Source organism: Petaurus breviceps, unplaced genomic scaffold (assembly GCF_028583685.1).
Source record: "Petaurus breviceps papuanus isolate PSGF00001 unplaced genomic scaffold, PetGlider_PUasm1.0 77, whole genome shotgun sequence".
Lineage (NCBI taxonomy): Eukaryota > Metazoa > Chordata > Mammalia > Diprotodontia > Petauridae > Petaurus > Petaurus breviceps.
In genome coordinates this window covers 3,272,944-3,298,581 of record NW_027186492.1, presented here as the reverse complement: position 1 = coordinate 3,298,581, position 25,638 = coordinate 3,272,944, and the positions used below count along the sequence as shown (strand labels likewise).

Below are 25,638 nucleotides of genomic sequence, written 5' to 3'. Positions count from 1 at the left end.
AGGTATAGAAATTTTTAAACGATAACTTGTTATCTCTTAGAAGGAATTTTACTGGAATTTTAAAATCTCAAATTTTTGTTGAACTCGAAGTTGAACTTAAAAAGAAGCCAAATCAAATTTCAGTTTGATAGAAGCTAGGAAAAATGTACTTTTATTTGTATAACATGCATCAGAAACTCTTAGAAGCAGTTAAATGTTTTTCTACTTACTGTTTAAATGGAACTTTTTCTCCTACAGCTAGTCCTAAAAATAAACCAGAAAATACAATGTGTTGAGGGATGAATTAATAAAGCAATAAGAAAAACTGGATAAGAATATTCATGAAAAGAAGAAAAGTACTCTGGCAGAGGCCAAGCTGGACCTCACTTATAGAGCTTCCTTAACTTTAAACAATTTCTTAGACATTCACAACTACTAAGCAGATAGAAGGAAAACTAATTCATGAAAGGTTGGCCTAATTTAGGTTTAGTGAATTAAACAAGTAACAATATACTCACCCATATTTTTTGGCTCTCCCATAACTTCTGTAGAAACTTCTGTCTGGAATACTCTGAAAGAGACAATAAAGGTTAATGAAAATCTGTAGATTTCAAATGAAGAATGCTTTCATCTTATATTCTGTTCTTCTTAAGCCAAGAACAATATTTTTACTTTTTGTCCCACTGGATACTGTCCGTAAGCTAAAAAAGCTAAAAGAACTTCATTTCTCACAAAACAATGTATTTCAAATACATCACTTAAATTTGTTAATGTGGTCTTACTACCAATTAATTAAAATTAAATGAATTCCATTTGAACTGCCAGTGAAATGACATGATATACTTCTTATTAGACACAGGATCCTGTTTTAATGAATGCCATTAATGAATACTATCTAGGTAAAAATGCGTATGTGTGTACACACACACACACACGCACACACACACACAGACACAATGGGAGGGTCAGAGAGCTGATCAGAGGAAGACTGCAGGACTCTCTGCTGGCACTAGATGTGGGGCCAATCCAGGGCCCAAGTGCGCTGACTAGATGCAGTCCCAGGCTGTGGCTGTGGAAAAGGAGTGAATGCTGGTGAATGTGATTGCAGAGGGGGGGACCCTGTTGGTTGTGGTTACTTGCAGGAGAGTGGAACCCCTTTTTGGTTCCAAGGCAGAAGGGTGAGCTGAAGCTTATCTCAAGGGAGGGACCACAAGGAATAAGAGTGTTTGTGGAGACAACACATCTGGGGGCCATGTTCAGGCTCAGGAGTAGAGAGGAGCATCTGAGGTCAGGATCCCAGAGCTCAGAAAACAACAGCACCAAAAACCTGAAGCTTAAGACATTATCCCAATACCTCTGGATTAGTGTCCGATTCTAACACAAAAAAGCTAAATAAAAATATTAATAAATTAGTAAAAAAAAGTTAACAGTCAAGAAATAAGCCACTTTAAAAAAATAAGTAAAAGCAAAAGAACCTAAACACAGACAGGCATTATAGTGATAGAGAAAAATGGGTACAAATTCAGAAGAAGATAGCAAAATCAAAGCAGCTACTTCTACTTCAAAGAAAAATGTAAAATGGTCACAAGCCCAAAAAGAGTTCTTGGAAGAACTTTAAAAGGATTTAAAATATCAAATCAGAGAGTTTAAGGAAAATCAGGAGAAAAAAGAGTAACGCAGGAAAATCAAGAAAATTATGAAAAGAAAATCAACCAACTAGAAAAAGAGATCCAAAAAGTTACAGAAGAAAACAATTCCTTAAAAATTAGAATTGAGTAAGAGTAAGCTAATGACTTCATAAGACATCAAGAAATAATAAAACAAAATCAAAAGACTGAAAAAAATTGAAGAGAATGTGAAACATCTCATTAGAAAAACAACTAATCTGGAAAAGATTGAGGAAAGACAGTATCAGAATTGTTGGGACTACCTTAAAGTTATGATCACAAAAAGAAACTAGATACTATGCTTCAAGAAATTATGGAAAATTATCCTGAAATTTTTAATGAGAGGGCTAAATAGAAATTGAAAAAATTCACTTATCATTGCCAGAAAGAGATTTCAAAATGAAAATTCACAGGACCATTACAGCTAAGTTTCAAAGTTTCCAAGTCAAGGAGAAAATACTAGGAGTAATTAGGAAGAAACAATTTATATACCGTTGAGCTACAATCAGGATAACACAAGGTTTCGCAGCTTCAACATGAAAAGAGCTAAGGGCATGGAATATGATATTCCAAAGAGCAAGGGAGCTATGTTTGCAACCAAGAATAACTTACCCAGCAAAGCTAAGTATAATCCTGAATAGGAAAAAAAAAAAGAATATTTAATGAATTAAAGGATTTTCAGGCATTTGTGAGGAAAATATCAGAGCCAAATGGAAAATTTACAAGAATCAGTAGAAACATAAGATGGCAAACCTAAGAGATCAATTATAAAGGATTTAATAAGGTCAAACTTATTACTTCTTATATGGGAAAATATCCATAACTCTTAAAAATTATCATTACAGTAGTTTGAAAGTACATACATAGAGAGAAGGCTCGGCGTTAAGTTGAGTATGGTGGGAAAATTCTAAAAAAAAAATAAAATTTGTAGGGAAAGGTAAAATGGAGCAATTATCTCATATAAATGAGGCATGAAAGGAAGAACTATCACAGTGTAGGACAGGAAAGGGTGGAGGGCTGGCAGTGCTAGAACCTTATTTTCATCAGAACTAGGTTAAAGACAGAATAACATATACATCTAGAAGGTTATGAGAAAGGAGAGTGAGAGAACAGGACAATGGGGTGAGGAAACCTCATAGAAGGCATGCAGATTAAGAAAAAAGAGGGCAAAGAGGTAAGGGGAGCGTTACCATACCCAGCAAAGTTAAGCATAATCCTGAACAACAACAACAACAAAGAATATTGAACGAATTGACAGATTTTTAGGATTTTACTGCTAGATGACCAGAACTGAGTAGAAAATTTGACATACAAAATCCAAGAGAAATATAAGGTAAATGTCAAAGATTAATTAAAAGGGACTTAAGGAGAACAAATTGCTTACTTTTTATATGTGGAAATATAAACTGTTTATCTAGGATTGTCATTAGTAATTGGGTAGTTTGAAAGAAAGAGTGGGGTAGAACTGAGTATGATGTGATTCTAAAAAGCAAAATGATATAGGAAAAGGCAAAAAGAGGAATTATATAAACGAAGTATGAGAGGAAGAAGTGATACAGAAGAAACTGATGGGGGAAGAGGGCTGGTAGTTCTAGAAGCCCTACTATCACTGGGAATGGGTTAAAGAAGAAACAATACATACATACATACATAGGAGGATGTAAAAGTCTTCTAAATTCAGAAAGAAATAAGGTAAAAGGATAGGGAGGGGGAAGAAGGAAGGGTTAGGAGGGGTGTAGGAGGGTGTGTCTATTAGTGGGAATGGGATAGAGAGGGAGCAACATATATACATATATATATATATATTCAGAAGGGTATAAAAATCTAAATTCAGGATGAAAAAAGAGGGTAAGTGGATAGGATGGAGGGAAAAAATAAGGGAGGGATTTGGGGGGATAATAGGTTAAGTAACAGGAGGGCAAGGTAGTGGGTTAGAGGAGGGGGCAGAGTCAAGATAGCTGAGTAGAAACAGGACTTCCGCGTGGCTCCTGCTCCCACCTCCTCCAATCCATGTAAAAAAATGACTCTAAACAAACTTTGGAGCTACAGAACTGACAAAATGACAGAGAGCAGCTAACTTCCCACTGAAGTCAGCCAGGCAGGCCAGTAGGAAACCGCCAGCATAGTGCTCTGGGAGACAAGCCCAACCCTCATGAGCCCGAGGTTTTAGCCTCAAGGCAGCCACCAGCTGGAGGGACTTCAGATCACCAGCAGCTGTGGCAGTTTCCAGAATTATCAACCCACAGATGCTAAGGACAAAGTGAGAGGTCAGAGCAGTGCGGACTTTGGGACTTGAGAATGTGGGAGTGCAGTCCGGCTTTTGTCCCTGGGGCAAGAAGCAGCTGAGGCTCCACAGCCTGCCAACATGGCTGCTTCAGAGCTCCTGGTCTGTAGATTGTAGGGAAACCAAGCAAACAGTCTGAGGGGAAATCCCTCTTGCTTTAACCTGCTTGGATCTGGATTGCTGTCTAGGGTAGAGGTCCTAGGGTTCATGAACAGTTTGCCAGAGCGTGTGGAGGCTTCAGAGAGGGAAACCAACTAATAGCTCCAGCAGGTGCAAAAACCCCAGCGTTTGGGATAAAGCTCCTGTTTCTGGTAGCAGAGTTCTACTATGGCAAAATGCTCAAAAGTCAAGTAATTGAGTGGCAACATGAGCAAGCAAAGGAAGCAAAGCAAACAGCGAAACCCAAATTTACATTCCTATTTTGGGGATAAAGGATCAAAGCATGGAACATGAGGAAGACAGCCAAGTCAGAACTCCTGCACCAAAAGCTTCCAAGAAAAATATGAGCTAGTTACAGGCCAGAGACGAGCTTAAAAAGGATTTTGAAAACCAAATAAGAGAAGTGGAGGAAGAGAAATGAGAATGATCCAAGAAAATTATGAAATGAGAGTCAACAACCTGACTGAAGAAAATAACACTTTAAAAAACAGACTAATCCAGATGGCAAAAGAGCCTCAAAAAGGCAATGAGGAGAAGAATGCCTTAAAAAATTGAATTTGCCAGATGGAAAAAGAATCTCAAAAGCTCACTGAAGAGAATCATTCCTTCAAAATTAGTTTGGAGGAAATGGAAGCTAGTGACTTTATGAGAAATCAAGATACTGTTAAACAGATCCAAACAAATGAAAAAAATAGAAGGCAATGTGAAAAACTCACTGGAAAAACCACTGACCTGGAAAATAGATCCAGGAGAGATAATTTAAAAATTATTGGACTACCTGAAAGCCATGATCAAAAAAAGAACCTAGAAATCATCCTTCAAGAAATTCTCAAGGAAAACTGCCCTGATGTTTTAGGACCAGAGGGCAAAATAGAGGTTGAAAGAATCCACTGAACACCTCCTGAAAAAGATCCTAAAAAGAAAACTCCTAGGAATATTATAGTCAGGTTCTCGAGTTCCCAGATCAAGCAGAAAATATTACAAGCATCCAGGAAGAAACAATTTCAATATTGTGGAAACACATTCAGGATAACTCAGGATGTGGCAGCTTCCATACTGAGGGATCGAAGGGCTTGGAATATGATATTCCAGAGGGCAAAGGAGCTGGGATTAAAACCAAGAGTCACGTACCCAGCAAAACTGAGTATCATGTTTCAGGGGAAAATATGGTCATTCAATGAAATAGAGGACTTTCAAGCATTCTTGATGAAAAAACCAGAGTTGAATAGAAAATTTTACATTCATATACAAGAAGCAAGAGAAGCATGAGAAGGTAAAAAGGTAAAAGAAATCATAAGGAACTTATTAAAGTTGAACTACTTATATTCCTACATGGAAAAACAATGATTGTAACTTATGAAACTTTTCTCAGTATAAGAATAGTTGAAGGGAATAGAAGTGTGTGTATATGTGTATACATATATACATACATACATATGTATGTATACATGCATATATGTCTATATAGGAGGGTATATGGGCGTATAAATACATATGTGAGTGTGTGTATATATGTCTACAGGTATACATACAGAGGGCACAGGACCAATTGAACAGGAAGGGATGATATTTAAAAGATGAAATTAAGAGGTGAGAGAGGAATATAATGAGAGGAAATAGGGAGAGACATAATGGGGGAAATTATCTCATATAGAAGAGGCAAGGGAAAACTATTACAATGGATGGGAAGAACAAAGGAAGGCAAAAGGGAATGAGTCAATCTTATTCTCACTGAATTTGGCTTAGGGAGGGAATGACATACACACTAAATAGGGTATCTCACTTTACAGGAGAGTAGAGAGGAAGGGGAAGAGAGGGAGGATAATAGAAGGGAGGGCAGGCTAGGGGGGAGGGAAGTTGGAAGCACTCACTTTTGAAAAGGGACAGGATGGGGGCTGCTAGGTGGTTCAGTGAATAGAGTACCTAGAGTCAAGACCTGAGTTCAAATTTGGCCTCAGACACTTGACACAATTACTAGCCATGTGACTTTGGGCAAGTCACTTAATTCCAATTGCCCCCCACAAAGCAAAAAAAATGAAAAGAAAAGGGACAGGATCAAAGTAGAGAATAGAACAAAGGGGTGGGGGTGGGATAGGATGGAGGGATATATAATCAGTCTTTCACAATATACCCACTATGGAAACGTTTTGCATAGCTATACATGTACAATCTATATTGAATTGCTTGTCTTCTCAGTAAGGGTGGGTCACAAGGGAGATAGGGAAAGAATCTGGAATTCAAAGGTTTAAAATCAAATGTTTAAAAAATATATATATAATTATTTTTATTTTTTTACATATAATTGGGAAATAAGACATACAAGCACTGGGGCACAGAGATCCACTGTGCCCTACTGGAAAGTCTGAGGGGGGATGCGGGAAGATATGGGAGAGAGCAGATTGGGGGAGGGGATATTCAGTGGGATCAATGTTTTAGGGTATTGGGTAGGGAAAAATGGTGAAAAAATTTGTAACTCAAAATCTTGTGGAAATGGATGATGTAAACTAAAAAATAAAAAGTTTTAATATTAAAAAAAGAAAAGTAAAAAATAGACTAACTCAAATGGCAAAAGAGGCCCAAAAAGGCAATGAGTAGAAGAATGCCTTAAAAAGCTGAATTTGCCAGATGGAAAAAGAATCTCAAAAACTCACTGAAGAGAATCATTCCTTCAGAATTAGTTTGGAGGAAATGGAAGCTAGTGACTTTTTGAGAAATCAAGATACTATTAAACAGATCCAAACAAATGAAAAAATAGAAGGCAATGTGAAAAACTCACTGGAAAAACCACTGACCTGGAAAATAGATCCAGGAGAGATAATTTAAAAATTATTGGACTACTTGAAAGCCATGATCAATAAAAGAACTTAGAAATCATCCTTCAAGAAATTCTCAAGGAAAACTGCCCTGATGTTTTAGAACCAGAGGGCAAAATAGAGGTTGAAAGAATCCACTGATCACCTCCTGAAAAAGATCCCCAAAACTCCTAGGAATACTATAGCCAGGTTCTGGAGTTCCCAGATCAAGGAGAAAATATTACAAGCAGCCAAGAAGAAACAATTTGAATATTGTGGAAACACAATCAGGATAACACAGGACCTGGCAGCTTCTACACTGAGGGACTGAAGGGCTTGGAATATGATATTCCAGAGGGCAAAGGAGCTGAGATTAAAACCAACAATCACCTACCCAGCAAAACTGAGTATCATGTTTCAGGGGAAATTATGGTCATTCAATGAAACAGAGGACTTTCAAGCATTCTTGATGAAAAAAACAGAGCTGAATAGAAAATCTGATATTCAGATACAAGAAGCAAGAGAAGCATGAGAAGGTAAACAGGGAAAAGATATCACAAGGAACTTATCAAAGTTGAACTATTTACATTCGTACACAGCAAAACAGTAATTGTAACTTATGAAACTTTTCTCCGTATGAGAATATTTGAAGGGAATAGAAATGTATATATATGTATATGTACATATATATGTCTATATAGGAGGGTATATGGGTGTATGAATACATATGTGAGTGTGTGTATATATGTCTACAGGTATACATACAGAGGGCACAGGACCAACTGAATAGGAAGGGATGATACTTAAGAGGTGAAACTGAGAAGTGAGAGAGGAATATAATGAGAGGAGATAGGGAGAGACAGAATGGGGTAAATTATTTCATATAGAAGAGGCAAGGGAAAACTGTTACAATGGAGGGGAAGAACAGGAAGACAAAAGGGAATGGGTCAACCTTACTCATTGAATTTGGCTTAGGGAGGGAATGATATACACACTAAATAGGGTATCTCACCTTACAGGAGAGTAGAGGGGAAGGGGAAGAGAGGGAGGATAATGGAAGGGAGGGCAGGCTGGGGGGTGGGAAGTTGGAAGCACTCACTTTTGAAAAGGGACAGGGTCAAAGTAGAGAACAGAACAAGTGGGGGGCGGGATAGGATGGAGGGAAATAAAGTCAGTCTTTCACAATATATCCACTATGGAACTTTTTTGTGTAACTACATATGTACAACCTATATTGAATTGCCTATCTTCCCAGTAAGGGTAGGTAACAAGAGAGGAAGAGAAAGAATCTGGAATTCAAAGTTTTAAAGTCAAATGTTTAAAATAAATAAATATTACACACACACACACACACACACACACACACATATACACATATATAATTTTTCTACATGCAACTGGGAAGTAAGATATATAGGCACTGGGGTATGGAGATCCATCTTGTCCTACTGGAAAGTTGGAGGGGGGATGGGGAAGGCTATAGGAGAGAGCAGATTGGGCGGAGTGTGGGGGGCGGGTATATAGTGGGATTGCTGTTTAGGGGTGGTGGGTAGGGGAAAGACAAGGAGAAAATTTTATAACTCAAAATCTTGTGGAAATGAATGATGTAAACTAAAAATAAACATAAAACGTAATTTAACAACAACAAAAAAATACTATATACTCTTTGACTCATCAATACCACTATTCGATCTGTTTCCCAAGGTGATCAGGGAAAAAGGAAAAGAATCTTTATGTTCTAAAATATTTATAGCAGCTTTTTTGTGGTGGCAAAGAACTGGAAATTGAGGGGAAGTCTACCAGTTGGGGAATGGTTAAGCAAGTATTGTTATATAATTGCGATGGAATACTATTGTGCTATAAGAAATGATGAGCAGGTTGATTTTAGAAAACATGGAAAGATTTGCATGAAATAAGCAGACCCAAGAAAACACTGTATGTAGTAACAGCAATATTATTTAAAGAATAACTGTGAACGACTAAGTTGTTTTGAGTATTATATTTAAATTAACTACAAACAACCTATGAAGGAAGATGCCTCCCACCTCCAGAGAAAGAGCTGATAAACAGAAGTATTCATAGTGTGTTTTGCAGCTCAGAATTTAAAAGGTAACAAAATAAATACATTTAAAAAATAAAAACAAAATTAAAAGTGAATCAAGTAAAAAAAATACATGTAATGAACAGAATGATGAACTGGGAATGAGGAAAATCTGAATTAAAACCATTTCTCACATACTAACTACTTGACCCTGGGCAAATCTTCTCTAAACCCCAGTTTCCTCATCTGTAAAATGGGAATGATAGCACTTCACAAGGTTGTTGTGAGGACAAATGAAATAATGTAAAGCAAATTGCAAAACTTAAAAGTTACACACACACACTTACTTTTATTAGAGTGAAAGGTCAATAGGAATTCAAAATATCTGAACTAAGAAACACTAGACCAGAAATCAGGGGATCTTGTCTGTAAAATTGGTGTATTTAGATGACATGAATTTCGAATTCCCTTCCAAATTTAAGATCATTAGTTTGGCCAGGACAGTACTGGTTTTTTTTACAATCAACTGGCTAGATGACCCATGGTCTTATATGTTCCTTACTGAAAAGCAGATTGGAACGCAAGGAGCTACCTTTCCCTATACCCGTTGGATAGGTATATTCCAGGATCCTAATTTATTTAAAATATTCATGTATATGTGATCCATAGTTGCCCATGAGATAAAGTTTTCTTTGCTTCTACCTCTCCCCCCCTCAGTTCATCCAGCTCAGTTCCATACTTCTCCAGTACTTAGTCTTTTTCTACTTTCACTCTGTACTGTGCCTTCTGTACCTCCAGTCTATCATTAAAAAGTACATTCCTCTTCATTCTAAATCTTTCTTTCAGTTGTTTTCCATCTTTCTGCAATCATGGAAATATGGTTCTGCATCTCTCTAGGATTGGGTGCTCCTCTCTCAAACCTCCTGACTACACACAGGATCATGAGGTCAATGTGTTCCTAGCACCCATTGTTATTCCAGATACACTCTCTGCCATGATCACTGTACAACTTCTCCCATTCAGATACCTGTTGCAATATACCAGCTTATTCCTTCCTTTTTTCAAGAAATTCATTACTCAACTCAGCCTTCCTCTCACTATCTCAACCCTTGCAATCATTCTTGGGAGCTATACTATACACACTGATTTACCTTTAAAGACCATGACCTTCTAGCTCATCAGCTCTCTCAACTTCCATGACTTTTATCTTCACCCTTAGTCACCTCAAGATCTCTCTTATAATCACCTAAAACTGTGCCACCTCTATAATATTACATTTTGAAATTCCTCTCATCATAATTTCCTATCATTCCATCTCTCCTCAAGCTTCATACCAATGAACTATTCTTTGTCCTCAATGACTTCCATTCACTCTATCCTTCCCTGTTCTCCCAGTCCAGCACCCTTGCTTTGGCCTCATATCTTCCCTTCAGTCTTAAACTTTGACCAATCCCAGTATACTGTTTTCCATACCTGAATCTCTTATTGCCTTGACCTACTTCCACCCATCTCCTACTAATCTTTAACCGTGGGTTGCTTTCATTATGTATCTTCTAATCTCTTATTCCTAGGCTTGTTGAATGGTCCACTAAAAATTTATATTATCCTATCTCAACTAGTTCCTCCCTGCTGTACCCTGAATGACTCTGATGATCTCTGCAGTAACTGTTTCAAAAACTCTCTTCTCAAGCCCCTGATGCTACCCCTCATCCTGTTCTTTCAGCAGATAAACTGAGGAAATAAGAGGCCATGTGTCCTTAACTTGTTCACCTCTCTGACTTCACACATCAAAACCTACCTACATCTTTTACCCCCATTGTCCCTTCCTTTGTTTCAGTCTCTAAGGATGAAACTGCCTTTCTCCTTGCCCAGGTCAAGCCTTGTATCTGTGCCTTGGATCCCATTCATTCCCATATCCCTTGGGTGGGGCAGAAAGGGACTCATGCTTAGGGGAGGCAAATGCATAAGAACTAGTAAAAGAGATTGAAAAGCAGCAGTTATCCCTCCTCTTCCAGGCTTTATCTTAGGGCTTTCTTCTCTTGATGATCTCATCAGTTCCCATAGATTCAATTATTATCTCTGCACAAATGACTCCTGAAACTACATGGCCCTAGTACTAATTTCTCTCCTGAGTTCAAGTTCTAGATCACTAATAGTCTCCTAGATATCTTTCCTAGATTTCCCCTTCGTAGCTCAAATTCAGTGCCTAAAATAGAACTAATCTTTTCCTTTAAATCTATTCTTCCCAAACCCATGCAGGACAGCTAGGCAAGGGAAAACCTACTCCCACTGGAAGCACATTTTCCCTTTTCTTTTCCCCCTCTCCCCTGGCAGAAGCCTCCCTGGACCCATGGGCCTTGCTTGACTGATCGTACAGCTTAGAGGAAATGAGAGTCACCAATTCTTTTCCTTCTAGTGAGATGGGGGAACACTAGGCTTGCCATCTGCCCTGCCTCTACTTCCTGCAGAACTTCAAGCACTGTTATCTGAGTGACATATATAACCTAAGCACCCCTAGGTCTTGCTATCTAACCCACTGCTAAACCCATAGGACTTCCAGGCCTTTCCATCTGCTTAACTTTCTTTTGGGTGTTATCTCTCCTAATTAGAGTATGAAGTCTTTGAGAAACTGTTTTATCTTTCCTATTTTTATACCCAGTACTTGGAACTGATAGCCTTTATGGTCTCTTCTAGGTTTTTTTGTTGGAACCAAAGGAATGGCTCTTTTCTGATTATTAAATGAGTAAGTTACACTGGAAGGGAGGGGCAAGGGAATAAGCATTTACAAAGCACTTACTATGAGTCAGTGTCACAAGCTTTGTGAGGTAGATGCTATTATTATCTTCATTTTACAATTGCGGAAATTGAGGCAAACAGAGGTTAAATGACTAACCCAGGGTCATACAACTAGCAACAAGTATTTGAGGACATATTTGAAGTCATGTCTTCCTGACTCCAGGCCCAGCACTTATCCACTGTGCCACCAGCAATTTAGACAGTGACCCCAAATGGTTATATTATACAAGCTGTAAAGTTTTAAAATTTACAATGGGACAGAAAAGGAATTTTTCTACTTACTTCAAGGATATTTTCACTTAAACTTGTGACCAAAATGCACTTAAACCCATGAAACTTTTAGCTGGTTGTCTTTAGCTAATCCAGTCTCAGGGAGGAACCAATATATGTTCTTGAACTGGTCAATTGTAGTACTACTGCAAATTTCTTCTTAAAGGCTTTCACTAATTTTTTTTTATCATAATCATCAGAAATCTCATGAAGAATAATGATGAAGTTCTTGCAGTTTCTTTGCTTAATTCTCCTTTACCAAGCTGCTGAATCTTTTTTTCATTGTTTTCTTGCATCACTCTCATTTCTCCTACCAAATTTTCCTCTTTCTCTCTTCCTTGATTTAAAAAATCCTTTTTGAGCTCTTTCATGACCTGAGACCAATTCATGTTTTTCTTTAAGCATTTGGATGCAGCAGTTTTAACTTTGTTGTCTTCTGAGTTTATGTTTTGACCTTCCCTGTCACCATAGTAACTTTCTATAGTTAGGATCTTTTTCTGCTGTTTGCTCATTTTTCCAGGTTATGTCTCGACTTTTAGCTCTATACTAAAGTGGGGCTCTGCTTCTGGAGTGGAGAGGACACTCTCCCAAGCTTCAGGTTTTTTGTGCAGCTGTTTTCAGAGATAATTGGGAGGAGGGGGAGGTGGTGATGGATATAAGTTTTTAGGTGGCTTGATCTAGGAAGAGGTATTTCTACGCTCCTAGCTTGTGCTCTGATTTGCAACCCCACGGACCCTTTCCTGCCCTTGGAACTGTGACCATGGTCCCACCTCCCCTGCAGCTACAGGCTCTGGTGTGCAAGTGTTCCTCCTTGCCCTGGGACTGAGAACCAGGACTGCAACCCAGATCCAAGTATGGACAATGCCCCAGTGCCAACAAAGGGAACCCTCCAATCTCCTTCTGACCAGCTGACGCCCTTGCTGCCTGTATGCTGAAAAGTCTGGAAACCACCACTGATTCAGTCACCCCAAGGCCAGTGCTGGTTTGCTTGGGCATGGCCTATGTTGGACTGTACTCTATTCACCTCAGTGCAACAGACCTTTCTTGCCAAAGTTGTCTTGGGCTGGAAGATTGTTTTACCTTGTCCTTTTGTGGGTTCTGCCTCCCCATAATTTGTTTTGGGGAAGTATTTAAAGTTGTTTGGAGGGGTTTTAGGGAGAGCTCAGGTGAGTCCCTACCTTTTCTCTACTATCTTGGCTCTATTCAACCTTTGTTTAATTCTTATATAGCTATAGTATTACTCCCACCAACAAGCAGGTTATCACTCTTATTAGCAACAGCAAAAGTTTTGAAAGGGTCCTGAAGTTCTGAATGGTGGCCATATAATTCCTTTTCCTCAGTGGAAACTGTAGAAACTGTGAAGTTGGAAGCAGGAAAAGGTATGTGATGGGAGTGTTGGGAAGTGAGAAGGCTCAATGGAGAGGCTTCTGAGTAGTGTTTGGCACTATATAAGTGTTTAATAAATGCTCATATAGATTCATTCATCCATTCATCTATCCATTCATCCAAATTGTCTTATCCATCCATTCAAACTGTCTTACTTCTGAATTTCCCCATTCAGGGGATTCATAACCTAAGAATCATCTGACTTTTCCTTCTGCCTTTTCCCTTATTTCTAATCAGTTGTCAAGTTCTATTGATTCTACTCTCACAACATCTCTCACATCTGTCTTCTCCATTTACACTACTATTGCTGTATTTCAAGGCCCTTAACACCAATCAGATAGACTACTATAAAAGCTTTCTAATTGATTTCCCTGCTTCCAATATTTCCCCTCTCCAGTTTACCAGAGCTGACAAAATAATTGTCTTAGAGCATCTGACCACACTACTCTTATGCTCAGAGACATTCAGTGGCTACTATACTTAGAATAAAATGCAAACTCCTGGGTTTATATTATAAGGCCTTCCTCAATATAACTTTAACCTACTTTTCCAGTCTTCTTTCATATTATTCCCCTTTATGTAATCTGTCTTCAAGGTAAATAGGACTACTGGCTATTTTCTGAATTCAAAATTCCATCTTCTACCTTAATGCCTTTATGCAAACTATTTCTCTTGCCTAAAATGTACTCACTCCATCTTTTAGAATCTTTATCTTCTTTTTAAGATTCAGTTCAGCTGGTACTTCCTCCATGACACTTTCGCAGACACCCCCAGTTTTCAATGCTTTCTCCAAACTCAAGTTACTTTATATTTACGTATATGTTTATGTTATACCCTCTGATAAAAGGTAAGGTTTTTGAGGGCAACTACTAATTCTGTTTTTCTCTACCAAGCACCTAGTACAGTGCCTTTTACTTAAAAGAAACAATTTTTGCTGAAATGATAAGGTGGAGAACTATAAAAATTACCAAATCAATTCAACCTACAAGTATCTGAGTAAGTGTTCAATATGATGTTCTATGATATCCTGTAGTCTAGGTATAATATTCTGCAGAGTAATGTTTTGCACAATATATAACCACATGTATGTCTCCTTCAGATATTGCTGGGTTACTTCCAAGTGTTTTGTTAAATTCAGCTGCTAAAAAAAGCAGGAATTAGGGCAGTTCGTTGGAATGTAAGACTTGAAGTAAAAAAAAACTTGACATATAAATTCCAACTACACCATTCACTAGCAATGAATGGACAAATTAGTCAAGTTTTCTGAGCCTCAATTTTCTCATCCTTAAAATGGCAATGATAATATTTGCACTGTCTAACTCGCAAGATTATTATGATGATATGAGATAAAGTACTTGTAAACTCCAAAGTGCTATATATTATATATGAACTATTATGATTATTCTAAAATAGTACCTACAGGGGCACCAGCACAGTATACTGAATGTACCATTATCTGCCAATAGCTTACCTAAACACTACAAGCTAGGAATAAAGTTATGAATCTCCACAAAATCATTGACACAATGATTTTTTACTCAAATACAATTATGGCAGAAAGAATAAAGACAGGCAATGTAGTACCAACCAATGTAGTATCATTGTTTTGAAAAAAGTAAAACAGCTCCATTTTGCCCAAGTCCCTTCACCATAGGTCTTTGCTTATGAAAATAATGTACACTCAATCTGTTTTATACTGTTTTAATAAGCTTCCATTTTAATGAGGTTTGGATGCATCATAACAGTTTTAATATCCAATATAATTCACTGAAACTGGATTTTTATCTGTAGAGGTTTTCCTTTCCTGAAAGACATCTATACATCTCAATCTTTACATAAGCTTAAACACTGACTCTTTAAAACTAGAACTCTCATTTTATTTATTTATATTATTATGTTTTATATATTATTTATATGTTATAATATATATTATATATTTATTTATATTATTATTATATTGTTAAACACTTATTTAATCCAACCAGAGACTATCCTGTTGACTTCTTCTATTATCACATAGGGCTTGACATGTTAGTAGTATAATTTACAAACCCTAGTTGTCTCTTTTACTTACTTAATGGTTTCTGCAAAGCTGACCCGACGAGAGCTTTTCCAATTTCTTGTAGTGATAAAATCCTAAGGACAAAAAATAAGTCGCATTATTATTAAAATCAAACTATTATAAACTAGAACTCAAAGGCATTATATGCATAAAACAAGTCTTATTTTTTAATTAATTTGGAACAGTACATTGCAAGAGAATTGGCATGTGACTGGGAAGAGACAGCCAGTCTCAGAGTCGGAAAGACCTGGATTCAAAGTCTGATTCTGACATATATCAAAGCCTGGACCAAAAAAAAATTTATCTGGCAAAACATCCCATGTATGAAAGTGTTGAATTTGCTTGAATCTCATGCCTAACGTAGAAGGGAAAAATATTAGAATTTCAATACATATGGACAACTAGGATACATTAAAGTCTCCCTTTCTGTCATACCCTCCTTTCAGATGAATAGGTGTGTTGGTCTATCAGGAGAAAGAACAATTCATGACAGAGCATAAAGTGGGATAAACTATTCTACCCAGATGCTCTTCTTTTCCCAGATCCTTCCCTGACAAGAATAAACATCTCTACCCACTCAAAAGCACATCCACAGGTATTTTTACTGGGTGATTCTTCTTCATAGAAGGGTACAAACCTTTCCACATTGGGGAACCAACAAAGATTCTCTTTTTTGCATTCAGAAATTTATATTGCTGGTGCCATAAGAGATACAATGGTGTAACTTGAGTCCAACATTGAGGCTGATAATGTGGCTGATGTGGTATAGCTTGTGGTAGCAGACTAGTAATTTGTTAGTCTGCATTATTTATCAGGTATCAAACTACCTGTACTCTGACTTTCTTATCTAGTTCAACTGAGAATAACTTATGAAGTTCTCTCTCCCTGTTACTTAATAAAGTTACTTGATATTTTGCAATTATTAAAATGAGGCATGGTCATTTATAAAACCATTACCATTAGAGACCCACCTGACCAGTTTGATTTCCACTTCTTATGTCTTGAAGAGGACTCCGTGGAGGTTTCAAAATCTAAGGGGTACATTTAAAATTATTCAAGTTATTCAGGTATATAGACTAACTAGAAGTCAATTCATTTTAAAGAGTTATAAGATCACAGATTTAGAGCTAAGGGAGACCTTTAAGGCTAAATCAATCCAAAGAATAGTTAGGTGTCGCTGCTAAAACAAAACAAAAACAAAAACCAACTCCATGACAAATCCAATAACTACCCAAATCCATCTGATTCATCAGTGCTGAAGCCTGTAGCTAATTAAAAAAATTAAGATTTAATAAGGGCTTACTTAAAATAAATTAGTCATATTAAATGTGCAGTTTTATTTTAAAAGGCTAGTAGGTTAATATACTATACATTTCTGAAGCATAGTTCATTTCACCATCTTAAACCATTCAATATTCTTCTGAACTTTAATGAAAATGATAGCTTATATCATTTAATAAATCACTTTAGCTTGAAAATGTTATGCAACCATGTTCCTCTAAAAACATCTATGAACTCAGTATTCCTTTATTGCATTCAAAATAGAAGCCAAAATTTTTGTTGTAAATAAGAAGCTAGGTCCTAGTGACTAATTTTATTTTCTTTTTTTCTCACCAATTGCTCTCAACTCAGAGTAGGGGAATCTCAGATGAGAATCAGAATAGCCTGGGCTAAAGAGAAAAGTTGAAGTAGATGACAACAAGAATGGGTCAGAAAAATTCATCCCTACCCCTTCTATCCAAGGCTTTCAGAAATGCTTAAGGTTCTAAAACTGCTGTGCAGGGTTTTTTAAAAAACAATAGTAAATACAACAAAACAGTGGCTAATCAATTAGCTGTTCAAGGCTAGATCCCAGCTGTTGTTCAGTTGTGTCTGACTTCATTTTCTTGACAAAGATACTGGAGTGGTTTTGGCATTTCCTTGTCTAATGTGTCTAAATTTAACAGATGGCGAAGAGCAGTTAAGTGACTTGCCCAGGGTCACACAGTAAATGTCTGAGGCTGGGTTTGAATGGAGAGCTCCCTGACTCCAGCCCCCATGCTCTATCAATTGCTGCCCCAGGTGCATCAGTTTTATTGTCTGCTAGAGATGGCTGCCAAAAATACAGGAAGCAGGGAATACATAACCTCTAAAGGAAAACAGGGAGAAATTAATTGGTTTGGCAAACTCATTATCTTCAAGTAGCTTAGAGTTCTGCCTTCCATCCCGGCTTTATATTACATACATTTTTTCTTCCCAAAAGAGTAGCATTTAAATCACAGAAGTTATAATTTCCTCTCATTTTTGTAACTTAGAACAGTGAAAATAACTTGGTACTTTTCAAGAAATCCAGTCCTAGTTGTTGGCAAAATATTAATGATTCTGTCTTTATAAACTGGAAAGAATTCTGTAAAATAGGAATAACTACTCTCCTAACCCACCATCAGATATTAAGAATATATAGGAAAACTCTTAGTATTAAAATGTTTTGTGACTTTCCTATAATCTAAACAGAGATAACTTCTCAAATTAATTCATTCAAGTTAATTCATCAGCCTTAGGAGATTCAATTGTCCATTTTTTTTTTTTATTACCTTAAAGTGGCAAATACTAATTTGATACACATTTGTTTTGTTAGGCTCTACAGGTGATACCCCAACATTTTTCCTGATAGCCCAGAACTAGAAATAAGGTAGATGCCTATCAGTTAGGTAATGGTCAAATTGTGGCACAAGAACATAATAATAATTGTAATTATTATTGATGTTATTGTTTGTTGAATAGCCCTTTTTCTTTCTTCATTCCAGTGGATAGCATACCATCATCTTTGTCGTTGACATCATCATTATCATTACTAGTATTATATAATGCTTTAAGGTTTGCAAAGAACTTTACATGTGTTATTTTGTTATCTCATTAGATACAACAATTCTGTGAGACAGGTGCCATTATCATTCCCATTTTACAAATGAAGAAACTGAGGTTGAGAAAGGTAAAGTGATTTGCCTAGAGTCACACTGCTGTTAAATTCCTAATCTGAACTCAGGTCTACCTGACTCTAAGTCCTATACTCTATTCATTGAGCACTTAACTGTCTTGTAATAGAATATCACTGTACTATAAGAAATTATGAATATCAATAATTAAGAGAAGCACAGGAAGATTTACATAGTTGATGCAAAGGAGTAGTAAAATAATATATACAACAACTATAAGAATGTAAATGAAAAGAAAAACACCAAACTGAAGGTTGTGTAGTTATAATGCCTAAATTTAGCATGGGAGGCTAAAAAAGGGTACCAGTATTGAAGAAGTGATGATTTGAGTATGAAATTTGCATATACTACCAGATAAGTCCAATATGGTGTTTCATTTTGATGAATGCTTTTTCTTTTTCTAAGTCTTTGTTACAAGGGACACTCATTGAGTTAGACATGGGGCAGATATTCAGAAATAAATGTGATAAAAAACACATGACATCAATAAAATGAAGATTAAAAATCTTTTGTCTATAGGTTATCTACACTGTTGAAAAACCAGGAAAATGAGTGCGGAGTCAAGATGGCAGAGTAGAAGCAGGACCTCCCTGCTATTCCTGCTTCCACCTTCCACAATCCATGTAAAAAGGGGACTCTAAACAAACTTTGGAGCTGCAGAACCCAGAAAATGACACAGAGAAGCTAACCTCCCGCTAAGGACAGCAGGGGATCGGCCAGTGCAGTGCTGTGGGAGCTGAGCCCACCCCCATACCAAGGCTTTAGCCCCAGGGCGGGCCTGACCAGCTGCTGGCCGGAGGAACTCCAGATCAGCAGCAGCTGTGGCTGTTTCCAGATCTGTCAACATATAGATGCAAAGGACAAAGTGAGAGGTCAGTGCAGTCTGGACTTTGGGACCCAGTAAGTGGGAGTACATGGCTCTTGCCCCCAGGGCGAGAAGCTGAGCCACATGGCAGCTTCAGCTCCTGGCCTGCAGAGTGTTGGGGGACCAAGCACCAGTCTGAGGGGTAATTGCTCTTGCTTTAACCTGCTTGGATCTGGATTACAGTCTAGGGTAGAGGTCCTGGGGTGTGTGTACAGCTTGCCTGAGCATGTAGAGACCTCAGAGAGGGCACCCATCTAATACCTCCAGCAGCTGAGAAAACACCAGAGTTTAGGACGAAAGCTCCCCTGTTTGATGGCAGAGTCCTACTGTGGCAAACAGCCCAGGGGTCAAGTGACTGAGGGGAGACAGAACCAGGCAAAGGAAACAAAGTAGACAGAAGATTCCAACATTAGACTTCTATTTGGGGACAAAAAGGAGCAAAGGATGGAACAGGAGGAAGACAGTGAAGTCAGAACTCCTGCACCAAAAGCTTCAAAGGAAAATACAAGCTGGTTACAGGTCATAGAGGACCTTGAGAAGCAGATAAAAGAAATGAAGAAAAAATTGGGAAGAAAAATGAGAACAATGTAAGAAAATTATGAAATGAGAGTCAACAGCCTGACTGAAGAAAATCACACCTTAAAAAATAGACTAACTCAAATGGCAAAAGAGGCTCAAAAAGGCAACAAGGAGAAGAATGCCTTAAAAAGTCGAATTTGCCAGATGGAAAAAGAATCTCAAAAGCTCAATGAGGAGAAACATTGCTTCAGAATTAGATTGGAGCAAATGGAAGCTAATGACTTTATGAGAAATCAAGATGCTGTTAAACAGATCCAAACAAATGAAAGAATAGAAGGCAATGTGAAATATCTCATGGGAAAAACCACTGACCTGGAAAACAGATCCAGGAGAGATAATTTAAAAATAATTGGACTACCTGAAAGCCATGATCAAAGTAAGAACCTAGAAATCATCCTCCAGGAAGTTCTCAAAGAAAACTGCTCTGATGTTTTAGAACCAGAGGGCAAAATAGAAGTTGAAAGAATCCACTGATCATCTCCTGAAAAAGATCCCAAAAAAGAAAACTCCTAGGAATATTATAGCCAGGTTGTAATTCCCAGATTAAGGAGAGAATATTACAAGCAGCCAGGAAGAAACAATTTGAATATTGTGGAAACACAATCAGGATAACTCAGGATCTGGCAGCTTCTACACTGAGGGATTGAAGGGTTTGGAATATGATATTCCGCAGGTCAAAGGAGCTGGGATTAAAACCAAGAGTCACCTACCTAGAAAAACTGAGTATCATGTTTCAGGGGAAAATATGGTCATTCAGTGGAATAGAGGACTTTCAACGATTCTTTCTTTTTTTTTAAACAAAGTTAAGTAACTTGCTCAAGGTTACACGGCCAGTTATTTCTGGGTGTGGTGCTGAGTGTCGGAGCCTGGGATTCAATCTCGAGGTCATCCCAACACTGGAGCCGGTACTCTTACTTGCTGAGCCACCTGGCCGCCCCTAAGCAACTAGGGTTAAGTAACTTGCTCAAGGTTACATGGCCAGGTGTTTCTGGGTGGGTGCTAAGTGTCTGAGCCCGGGATTTGATTTCCAGGTAGTCCTGACACTGGAGCTGGTGCTCTTACTCGCTGAGCTACCTGGCCGTCCACTTTCAATCATTCTTGATGAAAAAACCAGAGTTGAATAGAAAATTTGACATTCAGATACAAGAAGCATGAGAAGGTAAATGATGGGGGAGGGGGAGGGGTTTATGGGCGGTGCCATGGTTGTTTTGAATGAATATGTATAAGCTTGATGGGGTGATCTCCATATAAGGCCATAAATGTAAGACTGCGATCTGATTGGCTCGGACTCGCTATATATTTTCTTGTGTGAGAGGGCTCTCTCTCTCTCTCTCCGCCATGTAACTGCTGAAGAATAAACCACCCCGCTTCACTCCTCCGCCTTCTGTCTGGTGTTTTTTCCCCGTGAGGGGCCGGTGACGACCGAAGACCCGGGATGGGTAAGTGAGAGGGCCGTGGGGCTAGTCGTCTAGATCTGTTGTGAGGGCAAACGCCCGCAACAGGTAAATAGGGAAAAGAAATCATAAGGAACTTATCAAAGTTGAACTATTAACATTCCTACATGGAAAAACAATAATTGTAACTGATGAAACTTTTCTCAGTAGTTGAAGGGAATAGAAATATATATATGAGGGTATATGGGCATATGAATACATATGTGAATGTGTGTGTATATGTTTACAGATATACATAGAGGGCAAAAGACCAATTTAACAGGAAGGGATTATACTTAAAAGGTGAAATTAAGAGGTGAGGGAGGAATATAATGAGAGGAGATGGGGAGAGACAAAATGGGGTAAACTATCTCATATAGAAGAGGCAAGGGAAAATGGTTACAATGGAGGAGAAGAATAGGAAGGCAAAAGGGAATGGGTCAACCTTATTCCCAATGAATTTGGCTTGAGGAGGGAATGAAATACACACTGAATAGGGTATCTCACCCTCCAGGAGAGTAGGGGGGAAAGGGGATGAGAGGGGGGATGATGGAAGGGAGGGCATGCTGGGGGGGAGGGAAGTTGGAAGCACTCACTTTTGAAAAGGTACAAGATCAAAGTAGAGAACAGAACAAGTGGGAGGTAAGATAGGAGGGAGGAAAATATAGTCAGTCTTTTACAATATATCTATTATGTTATTGTTTTGCATTAGCTACACATGTACAACCCATACTGAACTGCTTATCTTCCCAGTAGGGTGGGTGACAAGGGAGGAAGGGAATGAATCTGGAATTCAAAGTTTTAAAATCAAATATTCAAATATATATACTATTGTTAATACTATTTTACGGGTAATTGGGAAATAAGATATACAGACACTGGGACATAGAGATCCACTGGAAAAGTCGAAAGGGGTATGGGAGAAAATGTGGGAGAGAGCAGATTTGAGGGGATATCCTGTGGGAGTGCTATTTTGGGGCAGTGGGTAGGGGAAAAATGGGGACAAAATTTGTAACTCAAAATCTGGTGGAAATGAATGATATAAATCAAAAGTTAATAAAGCATTTGAAAAAAAAAACAGGGAAATGATTAAAGTTGGCTTTACTTACTGAAGAACGCCGCTTTTGACCAGTCTGCTCTTTAAGATTACTGGAAGGGAAAAAGAAAAAGAACAGAAATATTGATGCACTCATTTGTAATAAGGCACTGTTTTTCAACATCTGATATGCCTGCATCTATAGCATGTTTTTAAACTGGTCAGCACTACTTTAAAATGAAGAAAACTTAACTCAACTACCTTTGGCAGCGATTACCCACAGTACAAATTCAGTAATCTTTCATCTACCTATAAAAATTTATATCAAGAATTTATACAGTTTGTTTATACACACACACAGGTTGTGATTTCATGACATTTACTTTTTGCCCCTAGGATTGAATAGAAAAAAAGGTTTCAAAAGTTAACAGTCCTTACCAATTAAAAAACCATCTATCTTTAGAAGAAAGAGTAATAAAAGTAGCTATCTTTATATTTTTAGATGAAAGCAATGAGTGAACTTACTTTTCCTCACTGGGCTTTGGGCAAAACTCATCCATTTTTGAAGAGTTACTTTTCAGGTAACAATAGCTCTGTATAAAAATAAACAGAAGAAGAAGAGAAACGATGATATAGAAAACACATTAAGGACAAGACTACAATCTATATGTCAAGGTTATATACGAAGGAAGAAACACAAAAAGAGAAAAATCTAAAGAGAGTTTCTTTGTTAAGGAACAACAAACTGTCTTTTGACAGAATTTCCAATACATTAATGTGCTACCTGACTTAACATACACTATACTCTAAGCTGGGGCAAGATAAAAGCAGAGCTTGGCAACAATGATGATGGCATCAAGGACCAGTTCAAATGCTACCATTTCCATAAATCCCTTACTAATTCCCTACCCAAAGCAGAAATTTTCCCTCTTACTGAATTTTATGAACTTTATACACCACTTATGAATTTACTGTGGTCTAATTTGTATTACATTTATCTATAAAGATGTCTTATCTCTTCTTATTAGACTGTAAGCTCTTTGAGAGCAAGTATTTCAAGTCTATATTCCCAATTAATTAGCCCAGGACAATAAACATCCTTTATAAACTTTTACTGAGTGAATTGAATTAATCTCTTTGGAGATTTTTAAAATATTATGAATAAAGCTGATTATTGTTCCAATTGACATGAATTTTACTGACTCTAGATGAAAAATTTGGCCTAATATGAAGGATTGTTATGTGGGTTATATAACAATTCAATGAAGAATATTATCTAAAAGTATTATTTTCTTAAAACAGAACATATCTACAGCTTTTTTCTAAACTACATTAGCAATTGTTCTTATAACAATAGGCCAATACTGAATAAACACATTTTCAGATAGCTGGTATTTTTTGCATTTTTTTAAGCAAAAAGAAAAATGTGTGGGCAAAAGATATCTTATTACATAAAGTATCATTATCATACACAACAGGAAACCAGTTCTAAGCAACCTGACACGAAGAACTTAATCTCTAAACTAGAATGGAATTCTGTTAAATTTCATATTTCCATTTCAATGGATTCAATTAGTTGGTAATGTAGCATATAAACTCAAGCTATGTCAGTAATATATTATGGAAAGTGTATTAAATTGAAAATATTACTTCCTAGAAAACAAACATATACACAAAAAAATTCACATAAAAAACAAACTTCGTGTGATAGCTATTTAATAACTTCTTGGTGATTTGGTATCTTGAAGTGTCTCCATCATAATTATGCAAATCAGTTCATTCAATGACTAGTTTTCAGTGTCAGGGAAAAGAGGAGGGTTGAAATTCCCTCGTCTTGGTTAGAAAGGTGTTGATCTTCATCCTTTGTTTTTAAAGAGAAGGGAGACTACAGGTGTAAAATGTTGCTTATACTTATGAGATTTGATAGCTTTGTGGTTGATTTTTGTTCAAATTTTCCTTTGTTACACTTAAGGGATCATTGGGAGGGATATATCGTGCAATGATTGCTATCATAAAAAAGATCATTAAGTGCCAAGCTATCACTCTTTGCAGATGATATGATGATATACTTAGAGAATCCTAGAGAATCAAGTAAAAAACTACTTGAGAAAATAAATAAATTTGGCAAAGTTGCAGGATATAAAATAAACCCATATAAATCCTCGGCATTCCTATATATTTCCAATGAAATTCAACAGCAAGAGATAGAAAGAGAAATCCCATTTAAAGTCACTGTAGACATTATAAAATATTTGGGAATCTACCTGCCAAAACAAACCCAGGACCTATATGGCCATAACTACAAAACACTTTTCACACAAATAAAGTCAGATCTAACTAATTGGAAAAATATCAATTGCTCGTGGCTGGGTCGAGCTAATATAATAAAAATGACAATTTTACCTAAATTAAATTATATATTTAGTGCCATATCAATTAATTTACCAAAAAAACTACTTTATAGAGCTAGAAAAAATAGTAACAAAATTCATTTGGAAGAAAAACGGTCCAGAATATCAAGGGAATTAATGAAAAGAAATGCTAGGGAAGGTGGACTAGCTACACCAGATTTCAATCTGTATTATAAAGCATCAGTCATCAAAACTACTTGGTACTGGCTGAGGAACAGAGGAGTGGATCAATGGAATAGATTAGGCACACAAGATTCAGAAGTCAATGACTATAGTAATCTATTGTTTGATAAACCCCCAGACCCTGGTTTTTGGGATAAGAACTCACTATTTGACAAAAACTGCTGGGAAAACTGGAATACAGTATGGCAGAAACTGGGCATAGACCATTATCTAACAACATATACCAAAATCAAGTCTAAATGGGTGCATGATCTAGGTATAAAGGCTGATACTGTAAGCAGTCTCCTAAAACAAGGAATAGTTTACCTATCAGACTTGTGGAGAGGGAAAGACTTTATGACTAAACAAGAATTAGAGAACATTATAAAATGTAAAATGGATAATTTTGACTACATGAAATTGAAAAGCTTCTGTACAAACAAAGCCAATGTAACCAAGATTAAGAGGGAGGTGGGAAATTGGGAAAGAATCTTTACAACCTATGTCTCTGACAAAGGACTCATCTCTAAAATATACAGAGAATTGAGTCAAATTTATAAGAATACAAGTCATTCCCCAATTGATAAATGGTCAAAGGATATAAACAGGCAGTTTTCAAAGAAAGAAATTAAAGCTATCTATAAGCACATGAAGAAATGCTCTAATTCACTATTGATTAGAGAAATGCAAATCAAAACAACTCTGAGGTACCACATCTCACCAGTCAGATTGGCTAAGATG

General features: G+C 37.2%; 1 protein-coding gene across 1 annotated transcript in view; it reads right to left on the bottom strand.

Moving 5' to 3' along the window:
- Positions 1-25,638, bottom strand: part of KNL1 (kinetochore scaffold 1) — a 111,497-nt gene that overhangs the window by 72,419 nt on the left and 13,440 nt on the right. The window contains 6 exon segments of the mRNA XM_069105749.1: positions 210-243; positions 498-550; positions 15,449-15,510; positions 16,408-16,467; positions 22,398-22,437; positions 22,850-22,917. Coding sequence (XP_068961850.1) covers positions 210-243; positions 498-550; positions 15,449-15,510; positions 16,408-16,467; positions 22,398-22,437; positions 22,850-22,917 — 317 coding nt within the window.